Below are 20711 nucleotides of genomic sequence, written 5' to 3' on the forward strand. Positions count from 1 at the left end.
AAAGACTTTGCAGCTCTCTTAAATTCTTGGGCTCTGACATTTTTTGGATGGCATTGATCTTTGACTGGTCAACTTTGATGTCGCGATGGCGTACAATAAAGCCGAGAAACTTGCCAAGATGTGACACTGAATGTGCAATTAAGCAGATTCATTTTTAGCTAGTACTTTCGAAGCCTATCGAACACCAATTTGGGATCTTGCAGGTGCTCATTACGCTTTTTTGTCTTTACGACGAGGTCATTGTCGTAGCATTCCACCTTCTTATGGAGTAGGTCATCAAAGATCTTTTGTATGGCGTGCTGGTACGTAGCACCAGCATTCTTTAACCCAAAGGGCATCACTTTGTAACGGTAAATCCCTTTTGGCGTGCAGAAGGCTATGAGTTCTTTGTCCTTCAGGGCCATCCTTATTTGATTGTAGGCAGAAGACCCGTCCATGAAAGATAATGCCTCGTGACCATAGTTGCATTCACCGTGATTTCTGTTATGTGGGGGGAAATCATCTTTTGGACATGCTTGGTTGAGATCCCTGAAGTCAACGTAGACTTGAAGTTGTTCATTCTTCTTCCGGACAGGAACTATATTTGCAATCCACGTCAGATATGTGACTTCCAGGATGTGACTCGCATTGATTAATTTGTTCACTTTTTCTTCGATTTGCGGGATAAGCTTTGGGCGAAATCGGCGTTGGGGTTGCTTCACTAGTCGCGAGCCTTTCTTTGTAGCCAAATGATGCAGCGTAATTCTTGGGTCAAGGCCAGGCATCTCCTTGTAATTCCATGCAAATACATCCTTGTATTGACTCAGTACTTGGATGTACTCTTCTTCTTCTTCTTGTGTGAGTAAGGCGCTTACGAAGGTAGGTCAAGGATCCTCTAGAGTGTCGAGGTTGACTTCTTTGAGCTCGTCAACGGTGGCTTGGCCACCATCCTCTAGCTCTGGAGGAGCGCCCTCGATTTCGCCGTCTGACAAATCAGACTCAGTTTTCTCATTGATCGTGATGTGGTATGACGTGTATGAGGGCCCTTCCTTTCTTTTGTCATGACCAGCCTCCGAGCTTGGGTGTTGATTCGACCTTTGTTTGTTTGCGTTTCTTCAATGTTGACTTCTATGGTCATCCTATTCCTTCTCCTAGATGGAACTTTATCAGCAACTTCATAGGCATGTTGGTTTGACGGCGATGGTTTGCCTAGCCTTTGGAAGACCAACGTTCACCTTGTGCCTAAAAGTCGTTTGAACACAGATTTCCGAGGTCTAAGATTTGGTCCTCCAATGCATTCAAACAATGTTCCTTGAGGCTTTGAACAATGTTCCTTGAGGCTTTGATGATTGGAGCTCTTTCGTCCCATTGATCGTTTGATTTTGTGCGAGATCAGGTTCTCTAATGTGATCAAACACCGAACCGTGAGATGCTGCCGTAGGGGAGTTTTCTTCTTCGTTGGTCACCAGAATCGTGATGACGCATGTGTCCGCCAATTGCCTATTACTCCTTAATGTGATGCGAATGGGAGGCTTTTGTTGATAACCCAACCTGGCGGAGTCTTAGGAGGTTGAGCGACAACATCTTTGGTGCATTTAGCCACTAGTGGGCTTACTGATTTTGGGTTCTTGAAATCATGTCCAGCCTTGGCTAAAAGTTTGTAGGCATTAGGGTCAAACCCTTCATCGGTTCTCCTATTCGGGAGTGCGCCATGTTCGATTGTCTGCTTTGTTGGCCGAACGAATCCCTTTAATGGTTTGGTGGTCACCACTGGATCTATCTTTGGCACTGGTAGGGATAGTGCATCCCTCAGAACACGAACGTCTTTGGGATTTAGACTGCTACATCTTTCCTTTGGTCGGAGATTAATATGGCGACAGGAGGATTGCTCTTTGTTGCATGACTCATATTTCTTTGAGCTGATTTCGATTGTCAGAACCTCTGATGCGATGACCTCGCAGTTGCCTGAATCTTTGTAGAATAATGCGTCGGCTAGATGGGCCTCAACTTCGGCGAATGGTTTTAGGTCAGCGTTGACCTTTTGGACACCGTTTTTGTAGTACTTGAAACACTGATGCAGACTTGACAAAATGATCCCATTTCCATGGATCCAAGGGCGGCCTAACAACATCTTGTATGTTGTTCGCGTGTCGATCACATGGAATAAAGTGCTGGATGTGAGGTTGCCGATGGTAAGGTCTAGGCAGACCATGCCGATCGCTTGTTGACCCCCTTAATTGAAGCCTTGAATCATCAATTGACTTTTGGACAGTTCGTCGATGTTGATGCTGAGCTCTTTCATGGTGGATGATGTTGATCGCGGATCCATCATTAATGAGGATGCGTCTGATCTTCTGTTCTTTGGCATACCTTGAGATATACAAGGGCCGTTTGTGGGGCTTTGACCCCAACAAAAGATCTTTGTCTGAAAATGTGATCGTTGAGTAACACGCTGCACAAACCTGTTGTGCCCGATTGTTGTGCACTGGCGCATCACTCTAGGTCAAAAGCCTTGCCAACTTATGAAGAGTAAATATGACTTGGTTTCGTACCATCTCAAAGGATTGCATTAAGGAATGCAATTGGGAGTTGACGAGGAGATCTTGGAGAGTTTTTGATACTTCATCTTCCACTGGGTTGCCTTTATCATGCTGTTGACACTTAGGCTCCTCCTCGGTGACGTTTATGGACATCATATGGACTGCGACACTTTGGGTCTGTGCGAAGAAGTCTTTCGGAAAGAAATCCTTTAGGGTGATGGGAGTAGGCCTTCCTTGCACCATTTCATCCTCATCCCTGGTGTCAATGTTTCGCTCGACTGTCGTCTTGTGAGACTTATTTTTTGTCGAGGTGGGTGAGACCTTTTGTGTTGCTTCATTCTTTGTGGTGATGGCGTTGCTGATTTCCTCTTTGCTGGACGTGGTCTTCTAGCCTTCACCACAGTCCATCCCTCCTCTGGTTCCTTGTGGATAAGATTGATAGTTTCTTTGTGAAAGTTAAGGAGTTATCCCAAGGGGGTGGGGGTGAATTGGATTATTAAAATTTCTTTTAATTCCTTTCGTGAATTCTTAACCTCTTGCTAATCTAGCAATCACACAGCCAAACCTTATTTGGACAATCAATCCACAAACCAATACTTTAACACAACACAAACAAAATTGCTTTATAATCACAAGTTTGGCCGAAAATTAATTCAGTTATAAGGCTTTATGAACAAGTGTAAGTATGGTAACTTGAATACTTTGTAGATTTTCAGATATTCTTCCAACAATTCAATTCAACCAAAATGATCAAAACAATAAGTTAGATTGATTCCAACAATGCTTTCAAGATTCAGCACTTTAATAACTCAAAGTAATCAATCACAAAATATTCAATCAAGATATGAAATCCAGCTCTTATACAAGTTTTAGCTTTTGTAGTCCTATATAGATGAATTTGATTCAAGCCCTGTAGAGAATAAAATTAGTCTTTTAGGATGATACCTAGCCTACGTCTTCGCCTTTGGTCAATACCAACAAAGTATTCCACTATACAGTTCCTTTCTGGGTGGAACAAACCTTTTACAAGTGATACCCCACGCTCAAACACTCCTTAAGTAGGCTAGAGCAACGCCTTTCCAAGCGATACCCCACACTTGGTCACTCCTTAAGTAGGCTAGAGCAACACCTCTCCAAGCGATACCCCACGCTTGGTCACTCCTTCAATAGGCTAGAGCTACACCTCTCCAAGTGATACCCCACACTTGGTCAACGATCCAACAACCTGGAATCGTTAAAGAATAAAGAACAATAGCTGCGTACAATGACACTCTCACAAAGAGCAGATTAGTACAAATTCAATCACTATGTACTTCAATAATTAAATATCAATCTGAAATACAATGAAGCTCAAGAGAATTTATCACCAAGTTCCTTCTAGATGAGAATTAGCAACTCAGGACTCAGAAGTAGGATGGATCAGCACTTCAGAAATTCAGCAATTCAGTTGTGCAAAGTGTTGAGCAAGAAAGAGTAGCAAGATAGCTTTCAGCTTACAAAAAGATTTTTCAATTCTTTTGTTCTTGTTTTCTTGGTGTTGTTTTATTTGATTTGCAAAACCATGTATTTATAGGCTTAGAAAAGTAATTTTGTGATGCCCAAGTTTACTTGGAATATCTCCCAAGTTGTCATTAATTTTGGGACACAAGAAACCTATATTTGAAATTTAAAATATTTAAAATTTCTAACCGTTAACAGTGTTCAGACGATTGAACTATCGGGTTCAGTCTTCTGATGTTTCTTAAAGCCCTGAAAATTATAGTCTGGACACAGGGTTAGATGACTGAATTGCAGGTTCAGTCTTTTGAAGTCCCAGCTCAGACGACTGAACTAAGGGTTCAGTCTTCTGAGGGTGTTCTTTCTGTTTTGTGTTTCAACAAATAAATCTTCAGTTGACTGAACTAATTCTTTAATCTTCTGAGGAAATTCTTCAGATGTATGAAGTAAAATTTCAGTCGTTTTGAGGTACATATTCAGACTTGTGAGGGTACACCTCAGTCGTCTGGGCATACCAACTTCAGAATTTTCATTTTTGGTTTTAAAAATCCTTTTTGCTCTCTTGCTTTGATTTCTTATAAAACATTTTTCGGGTTTTGAAATAAGGTCTCTAAGTCCATAATTGACCTTAGAAGAGTTTTCATCATATTTCCATAAGATATTTAAATATGAAGTACTTACATAAAGACTTCTTATGATGTTTTGACATTCTAAACACTCAAGTCTTCATGCTTGTCTTTCTTTGAGCTCTTTTGCTTTGTCTTCCTTTGGCTCCATCTTGACTTCAAGCTTTAATATACTTTAAACTTTTAGCAAGTCTTCTTAAACATCCATGTTCTCATAATCTTCAAGCTTTATTAGATCATCTTTGAATTCATGCTTTGACTCTTTAAACTTCATTTGATCATCTTTTTTTGAAGTATGAGCTTTGAATGATCCATATGAGCATTTGACTTTGTATTCACATACTTGAGTCCTCAAATATCATTACTTAACCAAATATGTTAAGTTCATCTTATTTGTTATCATTAAAATAAGATTTTAAGCCTTGTAAGGCCAACACTTTGCCAAAAATGTTGAGACAACAATGACATTACTTAAAAGGAGCGAAACGTAAATTTCCTTTTACTAAATAAACAAGCAAAATAAAGGAGTAAAGACATAATTTTCCTATAAAAAAAAGAGCAATTCCTGCAGGTATTTTAAGGGGGTGGGAGGATGGTATGTTTGTGTGTGTGAGAGAGAGAGAGAGACAACAACCACATTACTTAAAAGGAGCAAAAGGTAAATTTCCTTTTACTAAATAAACAAGCAAAATAAAGGAGTAAAGACATAATTTTCCTATCAAGAACAGAACAATCCCTGCAGGTATTTTAAGGGGGTGGGAGGACGGTCTGTTTGTGTGTGTGCGTGTGTGTGCACGCGCGTGAGAGAGAGAGAGAGTACAACACAAAACATGTCATGCATCTCATGTATACAAGGAAATCTCTCCATTCTCAACAGCTGCAGATTCATATCATGATTTTCAAGATGAGGAAGCAGCCATCAAGCAAGTTTCTTACATAATTGGCCAAACCCCTACATGGCCAAATATTCTACCCGACCTAGATGAAATTAATTGGCTGTCTCACAACAAAATCATACTACTCCTAAAAGCAAAATGTGGATTTCATGGTCATCCTATAGGACCTATACCAAAATAGGTTGATGAATTTACCCTTGCAGTCTTAGAAGTTACTATTTTTAATTTCATTTGTGTCCCTTGAGTAGTTCTGGTTAATTGAATTCATAACCCTCGTTTATTATTCTTTTAATTGATATGATTAGGATTATAAGTTTCATAGTGGAAAAATTGATGCCTAGCTAAGTTTATAAATGTCCATTGGTCCAACAAGTTAGGCATACCAAGTGTAAACACTAAAAATTTGAAATAAAAAAAAAAAATGGAAGAAAAGAAAAATATAAATATAAATATATATATATATATGTGTGTGTGTGTGTGTGTGTGTGTGTGTGTGTGTATACTTTGTAGGAGTACAAGGAACAAAAAAAATACATATGTACAAAAATACGCCCTCTAGGCATACAAAGATGCAAAGATGTGAACAAATAATACAAAAGTCAAGGAAGAAAAATCACACTCGGTGTCGGATCTGCGACTTTTGTCGAAAGTGCTGCCTCCAAAATTGAGAGACTCATTGGATCTGCAACTTTTGCCGAAAATACCACCGCCAAAATTGAGAAACTTGGCGGATCTGTGACTTTTGCCTAAATTACCGCCCCCAAAATTGAGAAACTCATTGGATTTGCGACTTTGGCCGAAAATGCCACCGCCAAAATTGAGAGACTTGCTGGATCTGCGACTTTGTCAAAAGCACCGCCGCCGAAATTGAGAAAATCTCCCGATCCGAACCCCGTTTGTCAAAAATGTTGCCATCGAAGTAGAAGACGTTCGTCGGCGACGTCGAATTTGAAGTGTCTGATCAAGAATGTCACCATCGGGGAAGAAAAAAATGGTGTTTCCGGTTTTGAAATTCGTTGTGCGTTCACATCACCGGATGAAGATGGCGAGATTGGATCTCGCCTATAAATACCCAAGCCTCTTGCCAAGCCAAGGCATCCAAAAAAAAAAAGAAGAGAAAAAAAAATACAACTTTGCTCGTAATTCCCGGTCTCACTCCTCCTTCGCTGTCCATCTTCAGCAGCTCCGGCCTTCCCTTATGTTGCCAGCTCTAGCAAAAGCACAAAGCTTTTGCATCTCCTCCAACACCAAAGAAAGAAGGAAAGCAAGAGAGAGAAAAGTGAAAGGCCTTACCCCACTCATCATTCCTCCCACACTCCCACTCATTATCCTTTCTACACACCCGTCCATTATTTTTCCTACATCCTAATCACTTTGTTGGCAAAAGGCAAAAGGCAAAGTCAAACTCTCTTCTTTTTGTCTACCAACGGTAAGAAAAAAAATGGTTTTCATCATCCTTGCAAATTTGTCCTTCAAATTCCCTAAATTCCGCACATCAGTGCCTCCAAAGATCCAGCTATTTTTATTCCAACCCCCAAACCATATATTCTACCAGAGATCAAGCTACCGTAGCTCTTGACGGAATCTGAAAAGAGGATTAATCAGAGGATAAACCAAAGGTCGTACCTACAAAATTTTAATATACATTCTACTGGATAATTTTGTAGTTTGTATTTCCTTTCATTTTCTCTTGCATTTTTTCGTCTCCTTACAAAGTCCAAAGGGTGTGAGATTTGTAGTAAACAAATTCTTGGCACACCCGGTGGGACGACTTTGCCTCTTATCTCTTCTTCTTTGGAAAAAAAAAGGGCAAAAAGAAAATAAAATGCCTTAAAAAAGGGCCTTGAAAAAAAAAAATTGTAGAATTGTCACCCGACTCTCTCGAATCATTGAGAAGTCGATCGTCTACATCGACTGACATCGAGCGTGGGGGTAACTACTTACCTTGAATCTCCCCTCGATAGCAAATCGTAAACCACTCCGCTAGGTCAAGCAATGATGGCGCAACGGAACCATTTACCTCAATCTTCCACGGAGGATCATCTGTCTACGCCAACGTCGCAGTAATGACTACAAACGCGGCAAATGCAGATGAAAGGATTGCAGAGTTGGAAGACAAGATATTGATGCTAGCTAAAGTCCTCGAAGAGAAGGATCAAAAGATCGCTTTCTTAAAAGGGAAAGCCCAAATTGATCCTGAATCCGGCGAAGAGTAGCCGTATCCTCCCGGTTTTGCTCCACACGCCACACTAGCCAACACTAATACAACAAAAAGACCTCAAGCTAAACCAGCGTATGTTGCGCCATCTACCTTCGTCGCCTCACTATCAGTCCAACAACTGCAGGATATGATAGGTAACACCATCAGATTACAACAAGGTGGGCTCAACCAAGGCTCTCAAACCTATATGAAGCCTTATTTGCAAAGGATTGAGCGGATAAGGATGCCATTGGGCTATCAACCGCTCAAATTCCACCAATTTGACGGAAGAGGTAACCCAAAGCAACACATAACCCATTTCGTCGAAACTTGCAACAACACGGGGACATACGATGATTTGTTGGTGAAACAATTCGTCCGGTCTCTGAAGGACAATGCGTTCGAGTGGTTCGTCAATCTCGAACAAGAATCCATTGACAGTTGGGAAGAACTTGAGAGAGAGTTTCTCAATAGATTCTTCAGCACCCGACACACTTTGAGCATGATGGAGCTCACCAACACGAAGCAAAGAAAAGGCGAACCAGTTGTTGAGTACATCAACAGATGGCGCACGCTGAGCTTGGACTGCAAAGACCGCCTAACCGAGACATCCGTTGTGGAGATGTGCATCCAAGGGATGCACTGGGAGTTGCTCTACATTCTCCAAGGTATCAAACCTCGCACCTTTGAGGAACTTGAAACTCGAGCTCATGACATGGAGATAAGCATCGCCACCTCTGGGGGCGAAGAGCCAATGCTCCACGTGGACCAACATCGAGAAAGGAAGGAGGTCAAAAGGACCGAAAAGCCCGCCAAAGGCAAGGAAACAATGACCATCGACGCCACACCTGTCAAGATCGGGGCAAAGACTAAAGCAAATACTCCAATCTTGCCTGATCCACCAAAGCAGCAAGAGAAGTCAAGGATGACGCTGTGAGAATTGGAGTAGAAGAAATATCCATTCTCGGACTTTGATGTACCAGATATTTTGGACCAGCTCTTGAAGGCCAAACTCATAGAGCTGTTGGAGCCCAAGCGTCCTCATGAAAAGCACAAGGTCGAAGACCCAAAATTCTGCAAATATTATTGCATAGTTAGCCATCCAACAAAGAAATGCTTCGTGCTGAAGGAGCTGATCATGAGGTTGAAAAATCAAAACAAGATTGTCCTAGAAAAGGATGACGTTGTCGAGGCAAATCATGCCACCTTCACCATCGAGGCCTCTAGGCCTACACAACAAAGTACTACATTAATGGAGGATCTATGGTTCATCCAATTTGGAACCTTGGAACCTGTAAGTGTCTCACACCTGCGGAATGCTGTCGAAGTACGCTGCCATGCAGCAAACAAAAGGCGACAGACCCCGACGGTAAAAGGGAGCCATGTGAAACACCACTTCCACAAGCCAAGCAGCCCACCGAGACAAAAGGAAAAGGGCCCAAGTCACCTGAAGAGGCAATACACGTCCAATTCATAGTAGACCAAGATGTCAATGAAGTCTATGCTTATCCAGATATGCCCCGGGATGGTAACCCAAATATCCAGACTCTATATGAACTCATGACCGATGACCTTGAGGTCTGGGCATCTTCATCTGAATCGGAGGATGAAATTAGCAATGGATGGTCCACATTCGTCACCAAATTAAGGAAAAGTAAAAAGGGTATGAAAAGTCAAGCCTTGTTGCACCCTGCTGAAGTCCACCCTTCGAGGCCCAACACCAATGCCAGGCTCAGCAAACAAGACTCGCCAAAAAACTCGGGTAACTAAAAAGTGGAAAGCAGATGTCCTTCCCCCTTGATGTTTGTAGCATACAAGAATGATCATAGTCCTCAAGGTTTCCTTTCCTTCAGCAACAATTTTTCCTTCTTGTTGCTTCTGAGACTTGAGCTGTTATCTCCAGGATTTTCTTTCAGCAGCGGAGGAAAGATGGTTTGTAAAGATGTAGCATCTAAAGTATAAGCTCCTGGAAACGAAATTCTCCGAAGCTACTTGTTCTCAAATATTTCTGAAAGGAATTTTATTTTTTTGTCCATACGTGCATCAGTCAATTAGGTATGAGATATTTCCTTCCCATCTTACATTCATTGGATGATTCAAAGCTTCAGTAAATTTTTGTTGTGTGAATTCGATCTTTGGAAGTACTGGAATCTCCTCATTTAAATTTACATATCTGAAATCTCTAACATCTGAATTACCAATGATTTTTTCACCTTTAGAATATTCAATACAAACTGAGCTCTGAAATATGTAGAAGGATTGCCATCTTCCCACTAATCTGTTCCATCCAATGAGCATATGTCAAGGATATAAGACTATTTTGATTGATGAAAAAATCATAGGAGGCAAGCGTACTGCACAAAAGAGTTATATGGCCCAATAAGTGGGCTTACCTTCTCGGGATCAATCTCATAAATCCAGCAGGGTAAATTACACCGATAATCCCCAAACTATGACCCATTTTTCATACTTGTTCCCAAACTTCAAATTTTCCTACCATCCTGAAACTTCCAAAATGATTCTAATTTTGTCTCACTCAATTGGAGATTTTAGACAGTACTCCAAAATGTTGCAGCAGTTCCATAGTTCGTCTGAGTTTCACACTTGTCTCCAAATTTTAATATTGTAAATCGATATTTTGGGGATGAACATGAAACTTTAGTCAATAGATTGGGGATTACTGGTTAGTCAATGGTTTGGGGATTACAGGTGCAATTTAGTTTTGGTCATGGTGACTGCCAGCCTAGAGTTATATAAAAAATCCCCAGTTGAGACCAACAATGGGACGAAATTGAAACCATTTGAAAGTTTTTGGGATAATGGTGAGTTTGGGGCAAGTATGAAAGGGGTCGTAGTCTAGGGACTGTTCATGCAATTTACCCAACCCACCAGTCTCCCAGGGAATCTAATCATATTTTTGAGGATATCTGTTGTATTCATGCATAATGACACACTAGCTCTTTATCTCATATCAGAAAATTATCAAGTGACATCATATAAGCATAATGCATCACTGGTCTCTTATCACATGCTCCCAAAAGTTGGCTGCTTTTTTTGTGTGTGTGTGTGTGTCAGTGACTTTCTGGCATGTTTATTCACATGGTTCTATTCCAGCGCCTTGTGCGCCAATGGGTAAAGGAGTTTTCTTATGTCATTATGTATTTCATCACTTGACTGAGTTGATGAGACTGAAATTAGGTTGTTGTTACAAGCTGAGATGGATTGAGTGAGTGGTTAAGCTTTGTCATTTTTATGTCAGATTAGGTTGTTGAGGTAATTTAGAGCTTGAGTTTGGTTGACGAAGTTGATGTGGTTTTTCGTCCAGCTCTATGATTATCTTTTGTGCTTCTTTTATTGAAGGTGGTTTTGTAAAAAAATTTCTGCTGCAGAATGTTGTGGCGACAAGCCGCGACATGCCTCTGCCATTTTTTTCTTTTTTTTATCTCTTATGATTATAAATGTAATACACTAATGGGAGTATGTCTTGCAAACCTGAAGTTTGATATTTGTATGAGCAGCAATGCCATTTTATTCTGCTCTGAAAGTATGTCATACCCATTTGGTAGCTGTTTTATTGATTGCTAACTCTATGTTTTAGTTAGTTGAATTACTGCAATCTTGAACTCAAAATTTTCTGGGATCATTACTGGTGCAGGATGTCACCGTCATTTTTAGGCGGAGGGGTGGAGATGATCTGGAGCAAAGCCACACCCATTGGGCAAGAACTATCTGGTCCTCTCCAGATGTCATTGAAATGACGTTCTCTCCCATCACTTCTCTTCTTGAAGGGGTAATCGGAAAGGATTATCTGGCTCGTGCTATTGATCTTTATCTTGAATGTAAGACTTATTAAATTCCATCATGGATGAGTTAGGAAGGCTTTCCTTTTTCTTTTCCCTTTTACACAGCATCACACGTGACAGTTGTTACAATCTATATAACTGCTTACAATTCTTTTTGATAATTATGTGCAGACAAGCCTCGGATTGAAGAACTAAGATACTTTTTAGAGTTCCAGATTCCTCGGGTATGGGCCCCTGTACATGATAAACTTCCTGGTATCCAAAGGAAGGAACCTGTTTGCCCATCTTTGCAGTTTAGTATAATGGGTCAAAAGCTTTATGTCAGTCAAGAGCAGGTATGTATTTCTGTAGCTCGTTCTTTCAATTTCTACACCAGATGTCATCATCCTCATTGAGTACTTTTCATCCCATCCCATCCCATGTTAGGGCATGGGATGTGTCTTCATCCACTTGGGTAACTCTTTTTCCTGCTCAACCCCAATGTTACCTAGAACGTGGAACGTTTTGTGGAACAGGAATGGGATCGAAGTATGTCACATGTGCTAAAATGTGGGATGCTAGGGGTACACTAAAATAGAAATATTGGTGAAAAAAGTGTAATGGAGTTTGTACGTTTTGGAGAGGATGTTGAGGTATTCCTAAACATAGAAGAGATTTTCGCTCTGAAATAGATTAATAATGGCAGAAAATAGAATTAAAATGTGATAATTCCCACTTTTAACTATTAAAAAATTATGTTATGTTAAAAATATTGAATTAGAACTTTTGATTGTTCGATTTAGCATTCTGGAATGAAATGTACCTCATTTTGGAAAGTTCATACCCATATGTCGTTTGTTAGCATTTTTTGGTAATTATGCTCAAGACACATGGTGTGAGAATTTGCATTTTTCCAATTAATGGAAAACCTCCATCTTCTTCTTCTTCTTCTTCTTAAAATGCCTCTGTCTTTCTAACTTATGAATTAAACTTTTCTGGTTGGGATCCACTGTTAGTTACAATCCTTTGGTTGCTGAACAAATTAGTGGGTAAAATTCTCTAATACTGCCCTTTGTTCTCTCTCTATTTTTGGATGTTTTTGATAGTGACACTCCATGCCCCTGATTTCTTAAACATTTTGAATCCCCTGACTATATAAATTTGAGTGACACAAAGGCCCCTTCTTCCATTGGTCAAGTGTAATGAGTTTAGAATTGGTTATATAGTTCAATAGCATTTGTTTATTTATGAAAGCATACAACTGATACAAGCATCAAATAGTGTGGTCACACCTGGAAATCAGAGCATAAGCATGAAATGAAAGTGTCTACTAAATGAGCTAGCATTGCAATAGAATAATTATACTACCTGAATTCTATTAAAAGATATGTAAGCATATTCTTTTAATTCATTAACATGGTATCCATTGACTCAGAAAACATGGCATAACTTTGGAATTGAGTTTGGAATCATCCATGAGTTTTAAATAGGTGACTATTTAGCTATTTAACCCAATTACTCTTCTTGCATTGCATGTCGCATCGCACTATACATATGGCTGCTAGTTGCCTTTCATAAAAAAAATGTAAAACATCCATTTCCCATAGATAAAATAACTAACCTCATCAATGAAGTTAAAATTAGGCAGTGCATTACTCCAAAAATTGCAATGATAGGTTGTCTGGAAAAAAAAGTATGGAAGTCCATGATCATCTTTCGTTTTCAAAGCCAGGAGAGCCATTGATAAAAAAGGTAACCATATTTAGTGGCTATGTTGTAAACCTCTTTGTTTACATCCTAAGAACAGGTGCACCAAAAGTGCATCCTAGTTGAAAAGCTCGAGCCTGACTAGGTTGATGGGCAATGCATTCATAGTTGATAGTGTAAAGAAGTGAAAATGGAAGGAAAAAATGAAAAGAAAAAATTGCAAAGCATAAAGTGTAACAAGGGTAAATTCATTGACTTCAAAGCTAAATGGCATCAACTGACAAACCTGCACAAAGGGTTCGAGAAACTCAGGAAAGAAAAAGGGTTGGGGGGGTGTGGAAGGGTGTTGTAGTGGGAGAAGGCTGAGTGTCACAGGCCCACATGGCAGGATAAGGGTGGTGAAACGGAGTGGGCCCCACCTACTTAATCCTGCCATGTGGGACCCGTAATGGTCACAGGCCTGTGAATGAGCATTATTCGTTGGAATGCCGTCACCGGAAACCTAAAGGGCTTCAATTTTATTTGATCCTTTTTGGGGATTGTTAAGGGCTTCAATGGTTCCTACCTTTAACAGAAATATATGCGCATCCATTGTATATTTTGTGTTTTGCATAGCATTATAATTGTGCATTTGTTGGTTTTTCATAGCTCTTATTTAGTTGTTTTGTTTTCATTGATAACTGTATAAAATGCAAACCATATTAGGATTCTTTTGGGTGTTTGTTGTTCTGGAAAAAACATCCAAAAACTCCTAATGGTTTGAATTTTTAGATCCCTTGAAAGTATAGTTGCAACAACACAGTTAAGCCTTAAAAAAGTAGTTTTTCTTTGATTTATCATTATTAGCATGGAGAGAAAATACTTTCTTTTCTATGGAAAGTCGTTTTATAACTGATTATATTTTTTAGTTGTTGACTTTGTACACTTGAAATTGAGGTTATATGTTTTTCGGTCATGATTTTATACACCTAAGTTGAGGATGTTTTCTATTAAAATATATTTTTATCTTTTATTTATGCTCTAGTTACCAAATAAAAGAAAATGGGAAAACTATTTTCTGGAATAAATATTTTTTACCTCAGCCAAAGGGCCACCTCTTCCCCTCATACAGCCTTTACATGATTTAAATCACTTATTCTTACCCCATGAAATATAGTTTCATTATGAAAATATACTTGCATCTGGAAAACCCCAAATATGATTTCTTCTTCTCAGAAAAAAATGAAATAATTATACTTCTTTTAGTACTCATGCAAAGGAAAATTATCTGTTAGGTTTTCATGGTGAAGAGTTCTGGGTACCCAGTTTTTGAAAAATTTTCTTGTAGTGGTGGTTTATTGTGGTTTAGCTAACAGCAAATAGTTATTTTCAATTAAAAATTATTTTTTGGGGTTTCCCTAAAGCAAGATATTTTTCTTGAGTTTTTAGAGTGAACTTTTGTGGAGGGTGTTTTGATGATCTTTTCCTTTAGCCATGGGCATGCTGAGTTAGTGCTCCATCCAATTTCCCTACTTTTTAGTTTAAAGAAATAACTGCATTCTTATTTTTACTGTTGTGCATGATTTTTGTTTTTCTGAATAAAAATAATAAAGGTTGTGGCTATAGTGGCATTTTTGAAACTCAAAAAACCAGGCCAAAAATAATTGTAGAATGGGGAATCCCTTTTCTATTATTATTGTGGTGCAAAACCTCATTTTATGCCGCCTACTTTAATATGCAAATGGCCTGTATAACACATTGGAGTCTGAATGGTTTGAGACTGCTAACCAGAAAAAAGCTAACACCCTAGCAAACCACAGTTTGGCATGGACGTTCCAAAATGTGGTATATTTTCATTTTGGAACACTCTGGTGATCCAAAGTTTTAATTCAATATCTTTCATATAACATATTGTTAGTTGAAGTGGAGAATCATATTAAAAATCAAATTTCAGTCATTATTAATCTATTTCACTAAATAAAGTCCCTTCTACATTTGGAGCATGTGGCGTACCATGATCCGGTTACCATTTCATGAAACAAAATGTTTTGCCTTCTAGGTAACATTGGTTTTGACAATTCTCCTGTGGGATTTTCGTCTGAAGGAAAGACATCATTAGAATGGCTTGACAGTTTGGCTTCTCCCCTGATTTTTTGGTTGACATACCAATGGTGCTTGCTATGCAGCGGGGTGGGGGTGGTGGGGGAGGGTGTTGGGATGTTAGAGGCGCTGTTCTTTTTGGATCTGGTGGTAGCTTGGAGGAGTTTGGTATGGACTGGGCTTCAGGTGACTTGACGCTTCTAGCTGAAGTTCTGGGGCTGGTTGAAGGGCTGAAATTGGTTTATACCTTTCTTGCTCTGAATAGTTGCATTTTCTTAAGACACCCAGGAACTTGTGGACTTTTTGAACAGGAAATTTTTTGCCCAGTCTCCCTTATTCCTTCACGGGAGAACATTCAAAGCCTATTTTGCATCGTTTCAGTGCATGGTGTTTTCTGAAGTCTCAATATTAGACAATGAGTGTGTTCATAATGTAGCTAAGTGGGCTTGTACCTTTTTTGTTGAGGGCCTGTTGGGTGCCTCTGGATATCTCAGACCATGTTTTGTTCTCTGTTCTGTTGCTTCCTGGTCCCAGTATTGAAAAAAAGAAAAAAAATGATGCAAGATGCTAAAGAAATGATATGAGATGGGAATGCCATAAATGTTAATGAGTCCCCATGATTCCATGGGTATAAAAGAATATGATCTAGTTACCAACAACCAGCTAGGTCTATTAGACATTGAATTCCAGTTACCCTGCATTTGGGAGCATGAAATTTTAACAATTTAGACAGAAAGTAGTATAAAATTGTATTGAGTGTTTTTTTTTCAACTCCACACATTGAAACTGAAGTTTTCCAAAATCCATGCTCTCACACTACCTTAATTCTCTCTGTTTCCTATTTTTACATAAAATGTAGACGTCGGGGGATGCAAATTAAGCGGTGATGCCTTCTTGATTTTTGCTGGTTCCCATCTCAACATGAAAATGCAGGTATCAGTAGGCCGGAAGCCTGTGACTGGCTTGCGGTTATTCCTTGATGGATCTAAGCAGAATCGGCTGAGTATACTTGTTCAACACTTGGCATCTCTTCCAAAGATTCTACAGCCATATTGGGACACCCATGTGGCAATTGGTGCACCCAAGTGGCAGGGACCTGAGGAGCAAGACAGCCGATGGTTTGAGCCTGTGAAATGGAAAAACTTTTCTCATGTTAGCACTGCACCAATTGAGAACCCGGAAACTTTCACAGGTGACCTCTCTGGTGTGTACATAGTTACCGGAGCTCAGCTTGGGGTGTGGGATTTCGGCCCAAGAAATGTCTTGTATATGAAGCTTCTGTATTCCAGGCTACCGGGCTGCACAATACGAAGATCCTTGTGGGACCATACCCCAAATGACAGATCAAGGAAAGTGGCCAATATTGGGAGTACTACCAATAGCCAATCGAGTTCAGGTTCGAGAGAGAGCATCTCCGGCAACAAGCTGGTGAAGTTTGTTGATATGACTGAGATGAGCAAGGGGCCTCAGGACTCTCCTGGTCATTGGTTGGTGACAGGCGGAAAGCTTGGTGTGGAGAAAGGGAAAATTGTTTTAAGAGTGAAATACTCCTTGCTTAATTATTAAATTTACAAAGTATGGTTTTCCTCTAATGTGCAGTTTGTTGGTTAGAGGTGGTGTTTTTGAAGCACATGTAATTCTGTTCATCTTGCGTGTAAACTATTGCACTTCGATGAACCGAGTTTCATCAATGTGACGGGGATGTGTCCACTGGTGGTTTTGGATTTGTTTCCTTCCAAATTTCCGATTTTGGTGTCAAAGGGAAATGTTTTGAAGTTTGTAGAAAATGTCAATAGCCTATGCTAGTTATTCTTCTCATCATGGATCTGAATATATGCCTGTATATTTGCTTAGATTTTGGAGGATGCGCCGCTAGTGATTTTGTCCTCTAGAGCTCGTTGACTTGGATTGTGACATGGAAACGTGATTTGCAAGAAAAAAAGGGAGGAGAAATGTTGTAGGGAAGTAGAAAAGGGGATGAAAAGAAGAAATAATTCTCCCTTGAATTAATGGGTATGTGCTTTTCCACCTATTTAATCCAACATAGTTTACATCATTTTCCTTTTATTTTACGAGAAATTATAAAGTTAATTATGTCATATTTTTAAATAACTAGTTATGTTATATTTTTAAATTTTGATGATATATATTAAAAATTACCTTAAAATAATGATCATTAATTAAAAATTATTCAAAATGTACGGATATGATTGGTCATTTGCTTGCAGCCATAGATGCCGGGAAATGATTTTTGACGTAATCCAACAAATTTCTTTAGTTTGCGCTACTTGAAACATTTGTATTTCAGTTCTTTTGAGAAAAAAAAAAAAATGCTATTTTAAAGTAATATTCTATATTTGGTTTGCTCTGAGATTTTTCGCGAACGTAATATTCACTTGTTTTTAAAAGAAACATGAAAATAAGATGCTATAAGCATGCCCTACGCATCCAACGGCCACATCCATTTCAAACTCGCTTTGCTGCAGAATGATAGTACCAAACCCAAGAGAAAAGGAAGAAAGGGAAAAAGGAATCTGTGGAAGTGTTTGTATAGGCACATAGATCATGAAATATACTGCACTAGCTAAATATTATTTGTTATTAGAATATGTTTGGTAGAGGACAAGACAAACTGTAAAACTTATAAATTATTTTGCCATGCCCAGTTTGCAACCAAGATGGGGAAACAAATCTACAAACATTATTTTCCTCTGTTCTTATTGATTGAAGTGGCTAGCCGCATTTGTATGTATATGCATCCACAACAGTTCCTCGCACAGAAAACCCAGCGGGTGGTAGCGACCAGTTTGGCACCTCTGCAGGGAAAGCCCATCATTATTATAATTATTATCGTTATTTATTAATTGTATGCATATGGAGGAAGCTAGGAAGCATATTGCTCTTTGGCTTGGTAAGTATTTCCAAAAGCCCAGTCGGAGGGTATGGCGTCGTTGCAGATGAGGGTCTTGTCGTCGCTGGTTGTGAGTTTGAAGGAGAGGGCCTGGCCATCGAAGATTGAGTTGGTCTCCCATTTCTGGCCCCAGTTCCTAGTCATGCTAATCCAGCCGGTGGTGTTGCTGCTCATTATACTCAAGGCCTGGACGTCACCCGCTCCCGCTACGTTCGACACCACCACCGTCATGTAATAATCGTGGCCGTCAATGCTGAACTTTACGCCTCCTGTTTTCTGGCATGGCGCCCTGCATGCTCGCAGTTTGATAAAGTAAATATTAGGCACAATATTAAAAATAATTATAATTCTTTAATTTAGTTAAAATATAAATATATGATGAACTTATATGGAGTCCGGTGGTATATACACCCGATTTAGTCAATAATTTTTCGGAGTTTGTAGATCGGCGAACTTATAGCGTGAAGGTTTCTAGTGCTGTGTGCGCGCGCGCGCATGCGTGTGCGACAAAGTGATGATTAACTAATACCTTCTGTAGTTGACGGGGATAATTCCGGCTTTGTATCGGGCAATATGGGTGAAAGCGGGCTGAGACATGTCGAAGTGTTTGAGAGGGACATTGCACCACCCGCCATTGTTACTGGGGAGATCGTTGTTAGGGGGACAGAAGTTGGTGGCGGTCACAATGATGCTGCCGTTGTTGCACCACTGGGTATCGTCGACGCACATAAGCTCGTAGCACCCTCCGCAGCTCGAGCCGTTGCCGAATAGAGCTGTGCTCAGAGCTGCCGTGTTCGTCCCATACCCCTCGCTGTTCAAGTCGCTGTATCCACATGCTCCCCCTGCCAATCACAACCTACAATTAATTAGTACCTCATTACAAATTAACTCTAACTAGCTAGCTAGCTAGCTAGTCCAATGCAATGCCAATGGGCGGCCACAATCACAATTTTTTTTTTTCCTTGTAAAATTTTGAAAGTCCGCCCGTAAATTGATCAGCTATAACACATGTTTCGTCATAAAAGAAAATTGAACTTTGGAGGTATGAGTTGACAGATCGACCCAGAGGCCGTTCAAGAGCTAGTTTGCAACATAAATAAACTTACCCATTGTGCCGGAAGTGCCTGCGTAGAATGTAGCGTGGGCTTGTTGCCACTCTCCGCCGGAGTCTCCGTAGGTGCAATGGAGACACAAGCTGGAGAGCAGGAAGAGAAATGGAAGAAGTTGCATTGCCCTTGTGGCCATTGGAATGAGGCTGAGAGAGAAAAAGGATGGATGGGTAGCAAATGTATGCAAGTGTTAAGAGGAATGTGTGATGATGCATGGGTGGCGAGGATAAATATATATACAAGGAGGGAGGGGAGAGGTTAATTGCTTTTTCCTGTGAAAGCAAAGAAGTCTAAGGTTCTCACATTGGAGCCGGCCGGCCAAAGCCTTATGACCAGCGGATCAAAGTCATTACACAAAATCTTATATTTGCACATGCAAGTGCTGCAGCTTGGGCCCTCTCACACATTTACTTCTCATGGTTCCTAATTTTTACTTTTCAGTATAACATTATAACTATGCTAAATATCTTCATGCATGTATGCGTGTATATATTAAATACAAGTATATAAATTTAATATTATAATATTATGCCATTGTATTTTAATAAAGTATTATGAATTGTATTATATTATGACAACATAATTATAATATTATCTCGTATTTTTAATAATTTATTATTGCAAATATTATATATAGCGATTCATGATAATAGTATGATTTAAATTAATATTATATTATAATTTAGTTACATTTATATGGACTGGTTGCCATAATCTATTTTTCAATTCGCAGCTTAAATTAAATGCTAAATATTTCAGAGTATTAAAATTATAGTTCATAGTGATAATTGGTCCCGTGGTGGGTCACATTTTAGGGTTTGAGATTGAGCATTTAGAATTTTCAAAATTAATTTAACAATTGTAACATATATATAGTGATAATATTTACTTCCTATATTTATTGCTTTTAATTTTTAATATTATGATAATTTATAAAAATCATAATGGTATAGTGTATCATAATATTATATTATATAATTTTTTATCTCAAATTGCTAAATATTGATCTTATAATTTAAGGTGCACATGGGAATTAAAATTTATAAAGGTGGTATTAGATCTCAAAACTTGTGAAAATATTAATTTTTAATATTTTAAAAACGTGGTATTTTTGACATAACAATAATTCAAGATAATTAACTTTGAAAACCAAAAGTATTATTATTATTATTGTAAAATTCAAACGATGCATACATGATTTGTGCATATCAGAAGATTGAACATGTGCATGTCAGATCATGACACATTCTAACTTGATCAATGGCTAATAAATTTATGTATATTTCTTTAGTTTTCTTTGTTGACTAAGTGTTAGTAATTAATTAATTAGTGATATAGTCAGATGACCTTTTTTATATTTAAAAAGCTTGTAGTAAAGGATTAGA

At 39.1% G+C, this 20711-nt stretch overlaps 2 protein-coding genes across 2 annotated transcripts in view; one reads left to right on the plus strand and one right to left on the minus strand.

Annotated features, from left to right (window-relative positions):
- The window catches only part of LOC131161020 (MACPF domain-containing protein CAD1-like), a 29211-nt gene extending 12087 nt beyond the window's left edge, over window positions 1–17124 (plus strand). The window contains exons 5-7 of the mRNA XM_058116883.1: window positions 11394–11577; window positions 11713–11876; window positions 16240–17124. Of these exons, the coding sequence (XP_057972866.1) occupies window positions 11394–11577; window positions 11713–11876; window positions 16240–16872 (981 nt within the window). The 3' untranslated portion in view covers window positions 16873–17124. The remainder of the gene's footprint in view (window positions 1–11393; window positions 11578–11712; window positions 11877–16239) is intronic.
- Window positions 17125–18190: 1066 nt separating this feature from the next.
- On the minus strand, window positions 18191–19462 carry LOC131161021 (expansin-A8-like). Its single transcript, XM_058116884.1, has 3 exons — window positions 19324–19462; window positions 18747–19059; window positions 18191–18506 (listed from the first exon to the last, which is right to left on the minus strand). Exons 1-3 carry the CDS (start codon window positions 19460–19462, stop codon window positions 18191–18193), a joined length of 768 nt encoding a protein of 255 aa, XP_057972867.1.
- Window positions 19463–20711: the final 1249 nt, after the last annotated feature.

The sequence above is a fragment of the Malania oleifera genome, chromosome 7, assembly GCF_029873635.1.
Source record: "Malania oleifera isolate guangnan ecotype guangnan chromosome 7, ASM2987363v1, whole genome shotgun sequence".
NCBI classification, from domain to species: domain Eukaryota; kingdom Viridiplantae; phylum Streptophyta; class Magnoliopsida; order Santalales; family Ximeniaceae; genus Malania; species Malania oleifera.

Bases quoted from the DNA above. Each gene is read 5' to 3' on its own strand.
- LOC131161021 (XM_058116884.1), bottom strand. From the start codon at position 19,462: ATGGCCACAAGGGCAATGCAACTTCTTCCATTTCTCTTCCTGCTCTCC. The intron at 19,060-19,323 runs GTAAGTTTATTT...TGTGATTGGCAG, and splicing joins AGGCACTTCCGGCACAATGG to GGGGAGCATGTGGATACAGC. The intron at 18,507-18,746 runs GTATTAGTTAAT...GCGAGCATGCAG, and splicing joins ATCCCCGTCAACTACAGAAG to GGCGCCATGCCAGAAAACAG.